This window comes from Lipotes vexillifer, unplaced genomic scaffold (assembly GCF_000442215.2).
Source record: "Lipotes vexillifer unplaced genomic scaffold, Lipotes_vexillifer_v1.1 scaffold107, whole genome shotgun sequence".
Classification (NCBI taxonomy): Eukaryota; Metazoa; Chordata; class Mammalia; order Artiodactyla; family Lipotidae; genus Lipotes; species Lipotes vexillifer.
In genome coordinates, this window is record NW_006777108.1 from 416,936 (window position 1) to 434,428 (window position 17,493).

The window sequence follows — 17,493 nt, forward strand, 5'->3', positions numbered from 1 at the left end:
GGCATGTGGGATCCTCCCGGACCGGGGCACGTACCCGTGTCCCCTGCATCGGCAGGCGGACCCTCAACCACTGCGCCACCAGGGAAGCCCTAGGGCCTTTGTTTTAAACTTCTCTGTATTTATTACCATCCACATAGCATGTACTTGATGTTCCTTTGCTAAGTGATGGAAACATTCACCCTTACGCCGTGTAAGGGACAAGGAGATTCCAGCTTGAATGGAGAGGACAAGAAGTTATAAGGAAAGATTCTCTGAAGTTAGAATTTGGAATCTTTAGGAAACTGAACATTCTCCAGCACTTAAACTTGAGATTAAGAAAACAACTTCAAATTTGGGGAGAAATTTTATATTCTCCCCAAAGGGAGAATATTTGTCTGATATTATACAGAGAGAAATTCCATGGCCAAGAACATGAAAAAGATAAGAATGGCAATTACCTGGCTGCTCCAGAGAATTTAACCTATATTAAAAGATAACTAGAACCTTGAATTTTAAAGGGAAGAATTCAGGTTGATTTATCTGCCAGATTGACTTGTACTCAAAAGGATAAACAGAAGGTACTTTTCAATTCAATCCACTGAAATGCCAAAGCATCATGAACTCTTACAGTCAACTGATTTTGAGACAGGTTTTCTTTGTTTGATTCATCTTGAGCCTCGACATATCTTTTAGGGAGGAGATTTAACTATGAACCTTCTCCTTTCTCTTCTGTTCCCCTTTGCATTTGGCTAAAGTCAACAGACTCCTTTCGAGTAATGCCTCTACCATATCAATAGAACATTGCTCTCGTTACTAAGAATCCCCTCCAAAATCACAAGCCTCTGGGGAGAACTGAGGCTTTAGCTTAGTGAAAATTCCTTTGTTCCCCTCAACCTGGGAGAAGGTTTGTCTCCACTTCCTGTCTGTTGGCTCATAAAAGGATGAAGAGAGAAGTCTGTAAATTTAGTGAAATGTTAAATAGCAAGTATTCATTAACTCCAACACAAGCATACTTTTTGAAATTTTTCTTAACATAAATTAGAGGTACATGCATGTATGTAAAGAGAAAGAAAAATACCATATGATATCACTTATATGTGGGATCTAAAACATGACACAAATGAACATATCTATGAAACAGATACAGACTCAAAGACATACAGAACAGACTTGTGGTTGCCAAGGGGGAGGGGGGTGGCAGAGGGATGGATTGGGAGTTTGGAGTTAGCGGATGCAAACTATTATAAACTATTATATACAGAATGGATAAACAAGTAAGTCCTACTGTATATCACATGGAACTACATTCACTATATACTATCCTGTGATATAGCATAATGAAAAAGAATACATATATGTGTAACTGAGTCACTTTGCGGTACAGCAGAAATTAACACAACATTGTCAATCAACTATACTTCAATAGAATTCTAAAAAAATAACAATAAAAAAAACTGAAGGAAACACACCAAAACTTAACAGTTGTTATAGATAGATAATATAAAATTTTCTCTGTATGCTTTTCAATATATGGCAAATTTTCTACAGGGAAGATATATTATTTTGATAAACAGAAAAAATTAGCATTATAAAAAAAGAAATGGTAATCAGTAGCCACTCTCCTTTCCTCTATCAACATGCCAAAGGACCAGAAGCTTGAGAGACCTAAAGACCCATATCCCTGTGGGTGATACTGAGATGTGAGTTTGTGCAGGCCAGGTAACCCCTCTGGGACTCAGGTTCCTCACCTGTGAAATGCAGGAGTTTGAGTGCCATGGTCTCAGTTCTACAATGCCTGAATTCTATGATGGGCCTGCCACATCATAGACTATATTAACTGAAAATGCTTCTGGTTTCTAGTAACAAACATCTCGACTAATAGTGGCTTAAATCATAAGAACGCTCCTTGTTGAGTAAACAGAATGTTTGAAGGTAGGTAGTCTAGGACTGGATCAGGAGCTCAGTGAGGATGTCTAGGAGCCAGGCTCTTTTAAATTTTTTCTGCATCATCCTCTTCAACTGTTGGCATTCATCTGAGAGACTGTTGCCTCATGGTTACAGGATAGCTATCACATCTCCAAGTAGGAACAGAGAAGCAGAGGCAAAAGTTTCTCTTTGCATCCAGTAAGGTCCCCACATCTCATTTATCAGAACTGAGTCAAAGGACTAACCTAGATTAATCAGTGGCAAAGGGAAAGATTCTACCCTTGTTTTAGATGGATTATCATTCATCCTACACATCTGAGAGTGAAGAATAGTTGCGCACTGATCTGAACAGGTCAGAGTTCCAACAGCAGGGAAGAAAGAAGGGAGAGGATGATCACTGGGTAGAAAACAAATGTGACTGCCAGAAGCACTTAATAAAGATGTATTGAACAAATGAGTGAGGGCCATGTTATGATTTGCAAGGATCCTAAAAACTTTTGTCTTTCTAGGTACTTTCCTCGATAAAAATGTTTAAAATTATATTTTACAACTGAGTTGGTATAAAGAAAAATGTAGTCCAGGCTGTATTCATTATTATATACACTATTATTATGTTTATTTTTTATTCTGATTTTAAAAATTAAAATGGAGACATTTTCATGAACCCTAGATACTGGGTCATGGCTAAGTCCATCCTGGGTCTGTGCTGTCTGTCCAACTGGATGGTAAACACTTGAGGGTGGAGACTGTGTGCTAGGTTTTGTTGATGCCCTCAAAGCCTCTATCACATCACTATACGTCTAAGAGCTGCTCAACAAATACTATGGAGTTGACCTAACATATCACTGTTTCTTCCTCTAGGGTGAACCTGGTCCCCCTGGTCCTCCAGAAGCCCCTGGTATTGGACAGCCAGGTATTAAGGTAAAGATACTGGTCTCTCGGCCCATTGATGACTACTGAATTTATTGTAGGGCTGGGGGAGCTGTGACTTGAACTCTGCTCAGTGTTACCCTCATAGATACAAGGAAGCTGTCTGTATGAGTTACTTACAGGCTGGATGCTTGGGCACTGCAATGCCCTGGTCAGGGGCAGTTACCACAAGAATACTCTATGTATTTTTTGATTTGGTTGGAATGAAAATTTTGCTTGTCTCCAAATACCCACCCTCTTGCCAACATACATCTAGTTCTGTTGAGTTTTCATGGATTTTAAATGTTGGCATGCAAAAATGTTACTGGGAAGTGAAACACCTTAACATGTCAACTATCACCTGCTCACATCAAATAAGCACAGAGGGGCAGAAACCAGAAGAACCATGACACTGAATAAGTAAATGTTGACGGAGAGGTTTGTAGGGAACTAGAAAGGACTAGAACACCCAAAAACCTTGGGTGCTTTACATCATACAGGATGTACTAGAGCAGAAGTGCTTATTTTAAATGGCTGTTCTATGTCATTGGGACAATAAGACTTCGACGCGGGGCTAAACCAGAGAGCAGTACAAAACAGTGCACTTCGAATGTAATCAGGTGCCACCATGGAATGCATTTAGACAATAATCACACTGAGATTCCAAGGAAGGTGGAGTTTATACTGGCAGAGTTACTGGAGAAGGGTTCTGAAGGAGAAGAAATGGGAAACAGAACTGAAAGGCGAGGTGAAATGGAACAGGGCAGGGTGGCGGGGGACGTATCCCCGGATGGTGGCGAGGGGTCAGAGAACAGCACGGGCATTGTTAACTTAGTCATTTCAGTAACCAAAAAGAGTCGTACATGGTCTGACCTGTCAATTGCTATGTAATCGTTTCTGAAAGCTGAAATTGCATTTAGACAAGAAGGAATGAGGAACGTTTGGGGGTAATTTGTTCACTTAAATTCAAGGCATTTTTCCTCCTCTAGATTTTTTTTTTTGAATCTTTAAGAGTTTGAAAAGTTTGACAATTTTGCTATTTATCTTTGTTGAAATCTCCAGAGTATTTTGTGCTATGTGTATTCTTCATTTAAAAAAGCAAACTTTCATTCAATTATTTCTTCCTCCTAGGGGAAAGAGGCCAGGAAGGAAGAACTGGGCCTCCAGGACCGATTGGTGTTGGTGAGCTGGGCCAGACAGTGAGTAGCAAGAAATTCTAGGTGGAATTAAAAGGACAAATATAGTCCTTATGTGCTCTTTTGGGTTAGAATAAATGGTTAAACTAAGCCATCTTTATCTTTTTAAACAACAAAAGATGATAAATATATAAAGACCAGATCCAAGTGTTATTTTTCATAACACTTGAAATCTATTTATATCTATAGGATATGTACAACAGGCTCTCTCTTACTGTAGTCTTTTGTGAGATTAATCAGTTTGTCCTAGAGGGAAGGAGTTCTCATATGTCAAAATTATGTAGGAGATAGGAGATCTAGATTCATACCTAATGTCTATACTTTGTAATTGACTTTCCTATAACCATGAGAAAATCACTGAGAATAAGGACCTTGCTCATTACCTAACCTGTGAGTATACTCTAAAGCTAGAATTGATCATGGTAGACAGGTAATACCTGTGTTATTTGCAGCTTCTACCTTATGTAGCTTTGATATTTACTATTGTTGGAAAAGAAAAAAAAATTCTGTCTAAAGAGAGCTGGAGAGGAAATGAATAAAACATGACTGTTCTGGAATAAGAAGCTTTTTAACTTTTCAAGTAATCATTATTCTCCCAGGAAAGAACAGTAGCTGACTTGCTGGGGTACAAATAAAAACAACCGATTGTGAATAGTTGGTCACCCAACTGGGCTTTGCACTGCATAGTTCCTCACATATAATATTAACAGAAACATGTGCTTCCTTGCTGTACTCTGAGAATGAAATGGTACCATACTATCTGAGGGCTAGTCTTTTCACCAACGTCTTGATACACTAATTCAAAAAAGAGAACATCATATCAAGGAAAAACACACTGGTCTAATTATCTACTGTGTTTCCACTAACTAGATAGGTCTCTTAAAACTAAACCACTGATTGAGAGTCCGCCTGCCGATGCAGGGGACACAGGTTCGTGCCCCGGTCCGGGAGGATCCCACATGCCGCGGAGCGGTTGGGCCCATGAGCCATGGCCGCTGAGCCTGAGCGTCCGGAGCCTATGCTCCGCAACGGGAGAGGCCACAACAGTGAGAGGCCCGTGTACCGCAAAAAAAGAAAAAACAACAAAAAAAAACTAAACCACTGAGAAAGAAGATTATGAGCTCCCTGCAGACACTGCTGGTTCTACACTGGAGAGGCTGGAAACCTAGAAAACCGAAATGACATCAGCTAGAAATATACAGGCCCAGATAGGCTGCCATGTATAGAGGGAGTACAGCAGAGAATTTGGGAAGTTTCAGACAGAAATGAAAACATCTTTTCACAATGTTCTGAATAAGTGGGAATAAAAGTGAGCTTCATGTTTCACTGCAAAGCCTTTATGAACTGTCCAAAAGAACCCGAGATTTTTGAAGCAAGCATAAGATCTCTTCTTTTTCTTCCACATGCCTACTTTTAACTTAATAAACAGCTCTGCCTTGCTGCTGGATCCTAGGAGAGACTGCATGGCTAATCATGGGACAATACACGACCATACGTGTCAAATTTTTTTTTTTTTTGGCTGCGTTAGGTCTTCGTTGCTGCATGCTGGCTTTCTGTAGTTGTGGTGAGCGGGGGCTACTCTTCGTTGTGGTACGCAGGCTTCTCATTGCAGTGGCTTCTCTTGTTGTGAAGCATGGGCTCTAGGCACGTGGGCTTCAGTAGTTGCAGCACGCGGGCTCAGTAGTTGTGGCACACGGGCCCTAGAGCTCGCGGGCTTCAGTAGTTGTGGCATATGGGCTTAGTTGCTCCGCGGCATGTGGGATCTTCTGGGACCAAGGATCAAATCCGTGTCCCCTGCACTGACAGGCGGATTCTTAACCACTGCGCCACCAGGGAAGTCCATGTTGAATTATTCATCATGAACTGGGTGTTATACAAGCCATCTAGGCTATGTGTCGTACAAGTTCATCATTATTCTTGAAGATACAAATAGTTTCATGAGTAATTGGCTTAGACTCCTATGGCATCTACTCCATTGCTACTTTTCCCACAAGCCACACCTATAGCCCCATATGAACAGACAAAGGAAGAACAAAACTGAGCATGTTTTGCTGGCCTAGCTGGAAATAGACTCCTGTTCTCTTCATGAACACAGAGTATGAAGATATTTGTGTCCTAGGTGAATGCTCACCAAACCACATCCATTTTAAAGAAGGCTCTAAATAAACAAGTAGACAGGATGTCAATCAATCAATTTTCCCAGCTCTACTACCATCCACTCAGTTTTTTCTTTTTTTTTTGCGGTACGCGGGCCTCTCACTGTCGGGGCCTCTCCCGCTGTGGAGCACAGGTTCCAGATGCGCAGGCTCAGTGGCCACGGCTCATGGGCCCAGCCGCTCTGCGGCATGTGGGATCCTACTGGACCGGGACACGAACCCGCGTCCCCTGCATTGGCAGGCAGACTCTCAACCACTGCACCACCAGGGAAGCCCCAACCACTCAGTTTTAATGAGTGGCTGGGATGGAGGTTATACACAGGATCAACATAAACTTCCTTTTAACAAACCTAATATGGATACTGCCACTGCTGAGTGACCAACCTGCAAAAGGTACATGCAAGCCTGATGTCATCCTTCTCTGGAAAGGGCCAGTCACGCTGGTAGTATCAATATGTTGACTAGCTGGAACTCTTTCATAATGGAGAGAGGGTCATGATGATGGCCATAATTGGTGGGGAGGGGGTCAGGCAATTAATCAAGTAAGGATTTGCCATTACTGCCCACCACTGAAGGACTTACTGAATGTCTCCATAGATCTACTATGATGCATAAAAATATGGATATATTTGTGTGCTTCAAATTCATGGGTTTCATGAATCTGAGAATTCAACAATTTTGAAAGTTCTTAGTTGTTATCTCTTCAGATATTTTATTTTTCCATTCTCCATTTATTCAGAAATTCTGTTAGATGTTTAGCTGCATTTTAAGGTGATTTCCTCAAATCTAACTCATAATTCACAAATTTATCTTTTTCTGGTTATAAAATGTCCTGAAATCATACCTTGTATTTTTAACTTAATGAGTATTTTTTGAAATTCTTAAAGCTAATTTTAAAAATCTGCCTTGTTTTTTTTTTTTACTAATATGTTTTTGCTATACTGTCCTCTTTGCTTCTTATATTTCTATTCTTTTCTTAAGACCATTAAAAAGTATACTTCCTTTTTTGGTCTCTATTATTTTATCCTATTATTTGGCAACCTTGGGGACATTTACATTATATTGGCTCACTTTTACTCACTGAGAATTATTTTCTTCTATGTTTTGTACTCTCGCATCTGAACTCATTGTCAGCCAGGTTTAATTGTGAAAACCCAAGTGTTCTGTGTGGAGCATGTTTGACAGAAGTGTGCATTTGCATCTCTTATGTACTCCAGGCACATCCTTGATGCTATTGTCTTGATTAAGGTGTCCCCAGACCACCAACATGGTGTCACTTGAAACTACAAACCCATACATAGCACAGGACCAGGTTAGGAGTTTTCGGGCCCATTTAGAGCCCAAGTGAAGGTAGACAAGATTCTTGTCATGCATAACACTGTGTTTATGGGATGGCTTTTTTCTACCCTGCCCTTTCATTGAAGATATATAACTTTGAAGGTCCTAGCTTTATGGGGGGGGCGGATCTTAGTTCTAATTTTCTCCTTGTTTTCCATCGAGTGAGCCAAAGTCTGCTCCTGGTTCTCCCTCTTAGACTACAAAACTTTGTCCTACCATACAACCACAATTTTTTTATTTTTTGCGGTGCGTGGGCCTCTCACTGTTGTGGCCTCTTCCGTTCCGGAGCACAGGCTCCGGACGCGCAGGCCCAGCGGCCATGGCTCACGGGCCCAGCCGCTCCGCGGCATGTGGGATCCTCCTGGACTGGGACACGAACCCGCGACCCCTGCATCAGCAGGCAGACTCTCAACCACTGCGCCACCAGGGAAGCCCCAACCACACTTTTTACTCAAAACAGTTACAGTGTCAGCTTACATGCTTACCTCTAGTGTTCAGTGCTCTTTTTGTTTTGGAACCCTGTGATTTCCCTTATTTATTGATTTTTGGGGCCTTCATTTTAAAGAAAAATGTGTATTACTTGCCTTTCTGTTTGTAGCTAGAGAGTTTTCATGATATTGCCAGAACATGAAATTCTTGTTCGTTTTCTTACTATCCAATAACAATTATACAAATTAGAGTGACACTGTGAAGTCTTTGATTTAATTGGGAACTAAAATCATTACAAAGATGGGAAGGATCTCAAGTAATACATGAAAATATTCTCCCAAAATGTCATAATAAAAAATCAACAATGAGAGCTTTTTAATTATTTCAAAGTAACATAAATACTTTAGGACTGACAAAGTTTCTGCTGAAAGAACCGTTGTTTCTTTGCTTGAATCATTTCAAGTGGTTTCAGGTTTAGCACTAACTACTCTTTTTATGTAACAGTGATAAATAAATCTGACCGACTGAATTAATATTCCAGCTCCATGACCTAACTTTGAACTGTCAGCTACCTTCTTTAATTATATGATTACCACTAGTTTTGAGTTGGTCTGACAGATGACTGATTCATGAATAATAAATTGATTCAGGTTCTCAGGGTGATCTGTTTGTTTTTTGTGCAAGGATACTCAGAGCACTATCTGTGAAAAATATCCCCTGAAACAAAACTATAATTATTTTGAAGTTAAAAGTAAAGTAGATTTCACTGTTTTAATATTAAGGATAGTTTATATTATTATTGAGCATATTTATATGTAGCATATGCTTGCAACGTATATTGAAAGCACTTTTATTGATTACCCACACTATTGAGATTATTAAGGAAGATAATCAGATAATGGACAGTCATATTTTATCTTATTAATGTCTCATATAAAGCATTTCTGATCAGACTCTGTTAGCTGATAATTAGTTCCTCCCACTAGATATTTTTAAATTAGAAGTGTTCATTAGAAGCCAAATAAGAATGTCATGGCTATAATTAGTTCTCATGGCCTTTGAAAAGGACAATATTTTTTACAGAGCATTTTTGTCTTTTAAAAAATAATCTGAAAAAAAAAATCTGTTGGTACTGTCTTAATAAATTAACAGTATAGTTCATCTAACCCAAGTACTTTCTCTTTCTCTTCTCTGGTTGGCAGTCATCTTTCATCTTGACTGTTTAACTGGAAAACTTGAGAATATACTGATGGTGTAGAATATTACTCTGACAGTTTCCAGTAATTACACTCTTATTTTTAATGCCCCTAAGTGATTGTTCACAAGCATTAACTCTGTTCTCAGCAGCCTGGAACACATGACTCCTAAAAGGCTTCATTATTTTCATTTTCACCTTGGCTAATGTATTCTAGAAATGCAGAGACGAAGGAAGGGTCTGTGCTTACTCTGTGCAGCATGCCTCTCTCCATGTTGCTTAACATAAAGCCGTTCACTCTGAGACTACCTAATTTGTAAAAACTTTATTAAAGGACATTCTGAGCAATTGCAGGATTCAAAACTCAATAATTTTGTTAGTGATATAGCAGATATTTATTGAGTGCTTAATATGCAAGAGCTTTAAATTTCTCTGAGCTAATCTTTGTATTAATACAAAGATTAATATTAATCTGTGGTTAGGTAGGTACTTAATTGTGGTTGAGGTAGGTACTATTGTTACCACCATTCTGATGACAATGCAGAACTTTAGAGAGATTGAATTATTTGCTTAAGATCACATTGCTAATATGTAGCAGAGCGGGGTCTTGAACCTCAGTGCAAATGACACCCAAATCTGCTTTTAGTTATCATGCAAGACTGTAAACTTTATGAGACAGGGAGCAGGGCTGCCTACTGTTTTCAGACCCTAGCACAGTGACTCACACCTACCAGGCTTTTGGTAAACATTTGTTGAACGAATGGGAAAAAAAATTGAATGAACTGGAAAAAGATTCCTCTGCATTCAATGTAAATTGAGTTATTTTCATTTGTCATATCGCTGGGGAAGAAGAATAATTTGTTAATATTTTTGGTATCCTGTGTGATATTAGCTAGGCCTTGTCTGTTTAGTTTGCAATCTAGTTTTCACGTTTATGTTTACTTTCCCCCTCATTAATTGCTCTACCATGAGTAAGCTGTCACGGATATTAGAGCTTTGATTAAGGTCTTGGATGGTTAAAAGCTAGTTTTCCCACAAGCATAGCAATTTAAATTGAATTAAATGCTAGCTTTTACATTCAGTTAAAATCTTTACTAAATTGGCTATGCACAAATACTAAAGGAGACTCTTTTAAATATACAGTATTAGGGAAAGGCAAAAAAAATTAAATATGGGATACAGTTAGCTTTCTCTCTCACAAATCTGTAGCTGTGATCAGTCACTGATGAGCATAATGCTGTATCCTAGCTCTGCTACCAGGCTTGAGTAGAAAGTAACTCTTAAATTACCCTGGATTACTATATACTGAGTCCCAAGATCACTCAGAGTGTCTGCAGCCGGCTGGCTTTGGGGCTCTGGGCAACTCAGTAGACCTTGTTCCATCAAAGATTTACTGCTCTGGCAAGAAAGCCCTAATTATCTTTCTAGGTGCATTAGAGGAAAAGCTCCAGTTCATGCTCCTACAATTCTTGTTGTTAGTCCCTTTTCTACTTTTTTTTTTTTTTTTTTTTTCCTTTTGGCCAAAAAAAAAAAGGGGAAAACTTTAGAGGGGAAAACTTTATAACCTTTTAAAATTCCAGGTTTAAGTGACTCTTTTGCTGTTATTTTTCAATGAGTATTTTTCCTGTCAGTCCATTTCAAAGCCTGGGACTGTGCTGTTTTTCTTTCCTTATGTGAGAAGTCCTCTCCTGTCTGAGTGCCTTTTTGAGGAACAGCCACATGGGCTTCTTACTTTTAAACACTGAGATGGAAAATCCTGTTCCTCCTTAATGATTCTATCACGATTCCTACTTGCACATAAACCTCCAGTGGATTCAACCAGCTCCTGAAAGAATTCAGGTTTGAATCTAAATTTATCAGGATGGAAATTAAAACAACATATGAACAGAATTCAGCGCTTTAAAACAGCTGTGTAGTGATTTCTTCACAGGGCTCCCCTGATAACCTAATTAAATGATTAATCACGTCACATCCTTCTCCAGGCCACACAGTCCTAGATTTTTAGCCTTTCCTCATAGGATTGATTTCCTCATCCTTATTCTGAAGCATCACTTAATTCCCATTTTCCTCCAATTGAGAGCACCGGACTAGAACATCTTATGCCAATCAAATGGAACAAGTATTTAATACAATGAGAATATTACTCTTCACAACTCTATGATTCTACTGATCAGTATGGAGTTTGCTAGAAGGATGCTCACTAATCACATGAACAGGACTATGCCCACGTGAACTGAAGTATGACCATTTTCTTTCTTCCTGTCTCCTCTCTTCCCTCTCCTCCCATTCTCTCTCTTTCTCTCTCTCTTTTCTCTTGTTCCTCACCCCCCTCGCATCCTAACCAGGGTCCCCGTGGGCCTGAGGGAGCACCAGGAGAGAGGGGCTTACCAGGAGGAGGACCTCCAGGACCAAAGGTAACAACAACACCTTATACACTGAGGGAAAATGCTTTGTATTTCATGGTCATGGATGACAAATTTTTTAAAATGTGTCCTAGCCAATCATCCCAGGTCAAGTATATTCTCCTGACCATCTTCACCCTATTAAACGAAGTAATATGTAAATCTCCCCTTAACGTAAAGCTATAGTGACATTTGCAAATATAAATAAGTAACTGAAAGGCTGCTTCTTCATATAATTACCGCATATGAAATTAGAGAAATCTCTTAAAGTAGTTTGTAGTCATTAAAGTCACAGTGATAAATAGCATCTTTATGCCCAGAAATTAAGTTATTGAACGTGGCTATACCAAGCTTTACCCACAGCTTTGTTTTGTGAAACGTACAGAAGAAACAGTGTAATATAACATAAGAAAGGAAATGTGGGTGGGTGGAGGGAATTGGAGTTACCATATTACCAGAAGGAGCAAAATGTTATGCAAGACCTACCTTTTACCTGGCAATTGAGAATTTAAATGTTTCCACTGCCTCCCATATGTAATTCTTGGAGCTCAGGTTCCTCTAGACCAGGGCTTGGCAAACTTTTTCTGTAAAGGACCAGACAGTAAATATTTTAGGCTTTGTGAGCCATACGATATCTGTTGCAACTACTTAACTTCTGCTGCTGCAGCATGAAAGCAGCCCTAAACAATGTATTAATAAATGAACTTGGCTGTGTTCCAATAAAGCTGTGTCTACAAAAAACGTGCAGTGGGCTGAATTTGGCCAATGGTCCGTACTTTGATGATCCCTGCTCTAGACTCTTTACCCATAATTTTTGGCTCATTTGCCAAAGGCCACCTAGGAAATGATTTTCCAAGACACTTTGGGCAGCATCAACAAAATTTCAGAGTAAGTAAGGATAAACTTTGGAGTCCTTTTTCCTTCTTTTCTAAAATCTTTCCCCCAGAGACACATGCATGCATACACACTACCCAGAGAAGCATGTGCTGCTTTCTAAGTGTCTAAGACCTTCCTCTTCAGTCATTCAGTCGAGTCACTGAGATCCAACCTTCTCAGTATGGCCTCACACTCTAAAATTGCTTCTCATTTTCAGCCTCTTCCACCACGATCAATATTCAGTTATCTATGAGAAACCTAAATCTCAACTAAAGGGAAATGAATTAGTTAAAACAAATAATTCACACGAAGTTGTAACTGCTGGATTGAATTTTAAAAGAAGCCCTTGTTAACTAACAAATTTTAATTTGTTATAGTAAATGGAAATAATATGTCAGATGAAGGGGACATTACTAATGCTCTTGACTAACCAAAGTATCCTCATGAGAAGGCAGAGGCCAGCAATTTGGCACTACATTTCAGAAAGTTTTATAATACATAATTTCTTGAATTTTTTTGGCGCATAGTAAATTTCTATTTATGTGTAGCCCAAACAACCTGAAAATTCAAATAGCCAGAATTATTTCTCCTTATAATCTGTGGGGTTTAAAAAATAAGAAATAAGTGAGAAAGGAATAAATGAGACACTACGAAGCATATTTCAGGGCATGTCTTAGTGACAGTTTCAACTGTATGAAATAATGATACACTCCTTCATCATAACACACTCTGACTCATCAAAGAAAGAACTCATTATATTCAGTGTTGTTTTAGGGTTGACTGGACACAAATATACTCTGTGGTAACAATCAGAAGAACCCATTAGTCAGAATACTTCACTCCCCAACCAGCAAGACCAAATCGGAGTTTCTGTATATTCTTCTTGGGGCTACTTTGCAATGACGTAGGGCTTAAGTGAAGAAATTATGAATATAGAGGGACATTAAGGTGTGTTTTCCTGTTTCCTAGGTTTCCTGAAAATGTTCTTTGATTTCACTCTCGGTTCATGAAATGTGTGCTATTTCTGATTGATTATATGGTTTGTTTTTCATACAAATGCACAGTGTTAATGACTTCGTTGATATTACATTACAACCAGAGCTATTCACATAGGTCATGTGACTCTAGAAGCATATCCAAGAAGATTTTCCACGAATTCTTCTAAAACTAAGTTTTCAATAAATGATTATAAATTCTGGCATAAAACATGTAATGAATAATTCAACCTTAGCAAATATTATTTCATATACTGAGAGATAAATTTTCATTGTGTAATGGATCCAGTTATAGAAATGTTGAGGAAATGGAAGACTGATTCTGTTAGTTATAATATGTGATCGATCAGATCTTCCATTTCCAGATATATCTGATTATATTAGGAATGGAGCACTTTTCCAACTTTAGTGATGCGGCATGCGTTATGCTTGGCTAGATTCTATTTATGAATGTTAATGCTAATTTTCTTTGGCAATTTACAAATCTTGGAGTTAGAATTACCCATTTATAGTTAGCAGTGAATTTAGATGCTTTGAATGCTTGAACTGTTTTAAAATCCTGAATTTTATTAGTGCGTTGATATCCCTCCCATATACTTTCAGGGTGAAAAAGGTTCTGAAGGACCAGTTGGCCCACAAGGATTAGAAGGCCCATCAATCGAAGGGGACAAGGTACTGCAAAAGGGTGTATAATAGAAAGGATGCCAATACAATTATTTTTTTCATTGTTCTTTATGTATGTACATTTATGAACTATGTACAACCTGATGATCATATACCACAGGTACCCAGTTAATTATGAAGGCCTTAAAGACCAGTGCAAAGGGAAAGCTGCCAGAAGGGGAAGAGATATAAGAAATGTGCAAAAAACAGAGACCTCAAATCAGTTTGGAGTCATTTATATGTCAATATCTAAGCATATCATTATATTATATATTATATTAAAATAACAATTGACATTGATGATTATCTTGGGTGTTGTATTTCTACTTGAATTACTTATTCCTTTTATTTACCATTTACTGGTAGCTGTCTCCTCTGGGCATCTGTATTTAAATAGTAGAGACAGTGGTAAATAGTGAATTCTACAAATTTTAGATGTCATACAATTCTTGGTTCAAATAGCTCAGCACTGGTGGTGTGACTCCACTTCCAAAGTACCTTAAAAATATGTAAGGTGCTCTTTCTTCCCTTGGAGTACTCAGTGCAAGAGAACTGTTGTGTTATGAGTTTAGTAAATTAACTTATCCAGGTGTTGTTGAAATGGCATTCGTGGTTTTACATCTGGAGCTCATGCAAAGAAAGCACATTAAATATCAGAACATTATCACATAGTAATTGCAAGACTTTCATCTGCTATTCCCTTACCAAATCAATACTGTCTTCCCTTTCCCTTCTCCTTTCTTCCTTTCCTATTCTTTTATATTCTGTGATTCAAGAGGCTAGATAAACACCTCTATAAGGACTCTCAAATACACACAATTGTTGCAGCACAAGGAAGTAGCTTTAATATAGATATTAAATGTAAGTAATAATACCCCAAAGAGGATCTCTCTTATTTTATTGAATATTTGCAGACGAGTGATATGAGTTGGGTTTGGAGTTAGGGGGAGTGAACATGAATCTTGCTTCTGCCATCGATCAGATGTGTGAATGGGAGTTACTTAACCTCATCTGGAAAATGGAGACGCTTACTTTCAGAGGGTTGTTGTGAGGATTAAATGAGATAAAGCATGAAAAGCATTTAGTGCACTCTCTGCCACATGATAAGCAATCAAGTTCTGAATCAGAATAGCCCAGCTTTGAAGTAGAACTTGAGTCCTTTACATGTTTCCATCCATGATATTTATTTAGACTAGGGATTGACACAAAGTGAAACACTGAGAAGCATATGCCAGGACGTGTCTTAATGACAGGTTCAGGTTTTTAATATTATATAAAGTAAGATCTAACGATGTGCTTTTGTTTATAAAAACATATTTATTTTAGCCCAGGCAGTGGCAAACTACAGGGCGGGCTGTCTGTTTTTGTAAATAAAGTGTTACTAGAACACGGGCACACCTGTTCATTTGGGTATTGTCTATGGCTGGTTTTGTACTACCAAAACAGCATGCATTTGTTATGAAAGAGACCTTATTATGACCCCAAAGCATACAATATTTACTATCCAACTGTTTAAGAAAAAGTTTGTAAACTCTGATGTAGTCTAAATACAACTGACATTAGAATAAAAGTATTTATTCGTGTTGCCTAATCCAGTGGTCAATTCTCAGTTGCCAACTTACTTGACCTATCAGTAGCGTCCTCTGCTAGGATCTTCACCTTCTTGAAACAATCTCTTCACCTGATCTCTCTGGCTGCACCTTATCAGTCTCTACTGCTGGTTGTTCTTCATCTCTCTGACCTCTAACACTTGGAGCCTCCAAAGGGCTCAGTCCTTGAACCATCTCTCTTCCCTATCTACTTGTAAACTCACCCAGTCATGGCTTTAAATACCATCTATATACTGAGGGTTCCCAAATTTATGTCTCCAGCTCAGGCCCCTCTTGCCTACTTGATACCTCCATTTGGATGTCTATTTTAGGCATCTCAGGCTTAACATATCCAAAACTAAGCTCCTGGTATACCCTCCCCCAACCTTGCTTCATCTCAGTCTTCTCCTTGTCAATAAATGACAAGTCTATTCTTCCACAAACCTCAAAGACATCCTAGGGTCCTCTCAATCTGTAACAAATCCTGTTGGCTCTATTTTCAAAATCTGTTTAGCATCTGAGCACTCCCCACCACCTTCACTCAACAGCCTGGTCCAGGCCCCCATCATCTCTCACAGGGACATCTCTTCAGTTTGTCCTCAGTACAGCTTCCAGAGTGAGCCTTTCAAGACTATGTCAGATCTTTCACTCCTCTGCTCACAACCCTCTAGTGGCTTCTCATCTCCCTCAGTGAAAAGCCAAAGTTCTTACTATGGCCTAAAACACCCTACTGATTGCTCTGCCTGAGCCCACTGCCTCACTTCCCTGACTCCATCATCTACCACGTCCCCTCGTGCTCACTAGCTCCAGCCACATTGCCTCCTTGCTATTTCTGGAATCTGCCAGGCATCATCGTGGCACTGGATGTTTGCTCTGCCAGGAATGCTTTTCCTCCAAGTTTCTACCAGGCTCATTCCCTCTCATAAGTGAGACCATCCCTGGTCACCTTTTCCAAGACTGCAGCTGTCTCCCCGTCCCTCCATTTATTTTTCTCCTTAGCACTTACCATTATTCAACATACCATTTATTTTTCCTATCCATCTTGTTTATTATCTTCTGTTTCCTCTACAAAAATGAAAGCTCTATGAGGAAAGAGAGTTTTGACTGTTTTGGTCACGGCTGTTTCCCTGTGTTTGGAACAGTTCCTGGCACATAATGAACACTCAACAAGTATTTGTTGAAACACACAGAGAATGGATGAATGGTATTGTTCTTCTTACTGATAACTCTCACTTTATTTCCCAAATTTATCCATGGAAAGAGAAGGTGAGGTTTTTTAATTTTGCTGCACTTACTTTAGATAATTTCTTAATTTTTAAAATGCATTTTAGTAAGATTTGGAGGGAAAGGGTATTTAGAAATTTAAAAAATATTTTTCTTTAATTTCTCTCTCAAATATTTATTTTCTTGCACCCTATGAATTTTATACTTCTAAATATTTCTGTTATGATCCTAGCAAGAAGGGTTTGTGTCATTATAATAACAATTCAGGAATTCTGGGTTCTTGTGTGAAAAATAAATGTAAACTGGGGCAAAGAGTCACCAATTTAGACCAAATAGTGAAAACATCATTCACTATTTTGGCAAATGTGAACTACAAACTATTTTAAAGGAACAGTGTTTTCTAACTTTCCATGTGGAGCTTCTTTATGGTTTAAAGATAGACTTTAATCCAGCATAATTCAAGATTAGCATAGTATGAAATAATGAGGTTAGTTGTTATACTTCTGACTTATTTTCTACACAGTGGGATATGGGACCTATGGGACCCCAAGGACCAATGGGCATCCCCGGAATTGGGAGTCAAGGGGAAAAGGTAATCGACACTTTCTCTCTTTCC

The 17,493-nt window shown here is 38.8% G+C and overlaps 1 protein-coding gene across 1 annotated transcript in view; it reads left to right on the forward strand.

Moving 5' to 3' along the window:
• COL28A1 (collagen type XXVIII alpha 1 chain) overlaps nt 1-17,493 on the forward strand; it is a 161,550-nt gene that overhangs the window by 38,520 nt on the left and 105,537 nt on the right. The window contains 6 exon segments of the mRNA XM_007450791.1: nt 2,767-2,826; nt 3,520; nt 3,946-4,013; nt 11,474-11,542; nt 14,005-14,073; nt 17,401-17,469. Of these exon segments, the coding sequence (XP_007450853.1) occupies nt 2,767-2,826; nt 3,520; nt 3,946-4,013; nt 11,474-11,542; nt 14,005-14,073; nt 17,401-17,469 (336 nt within the window).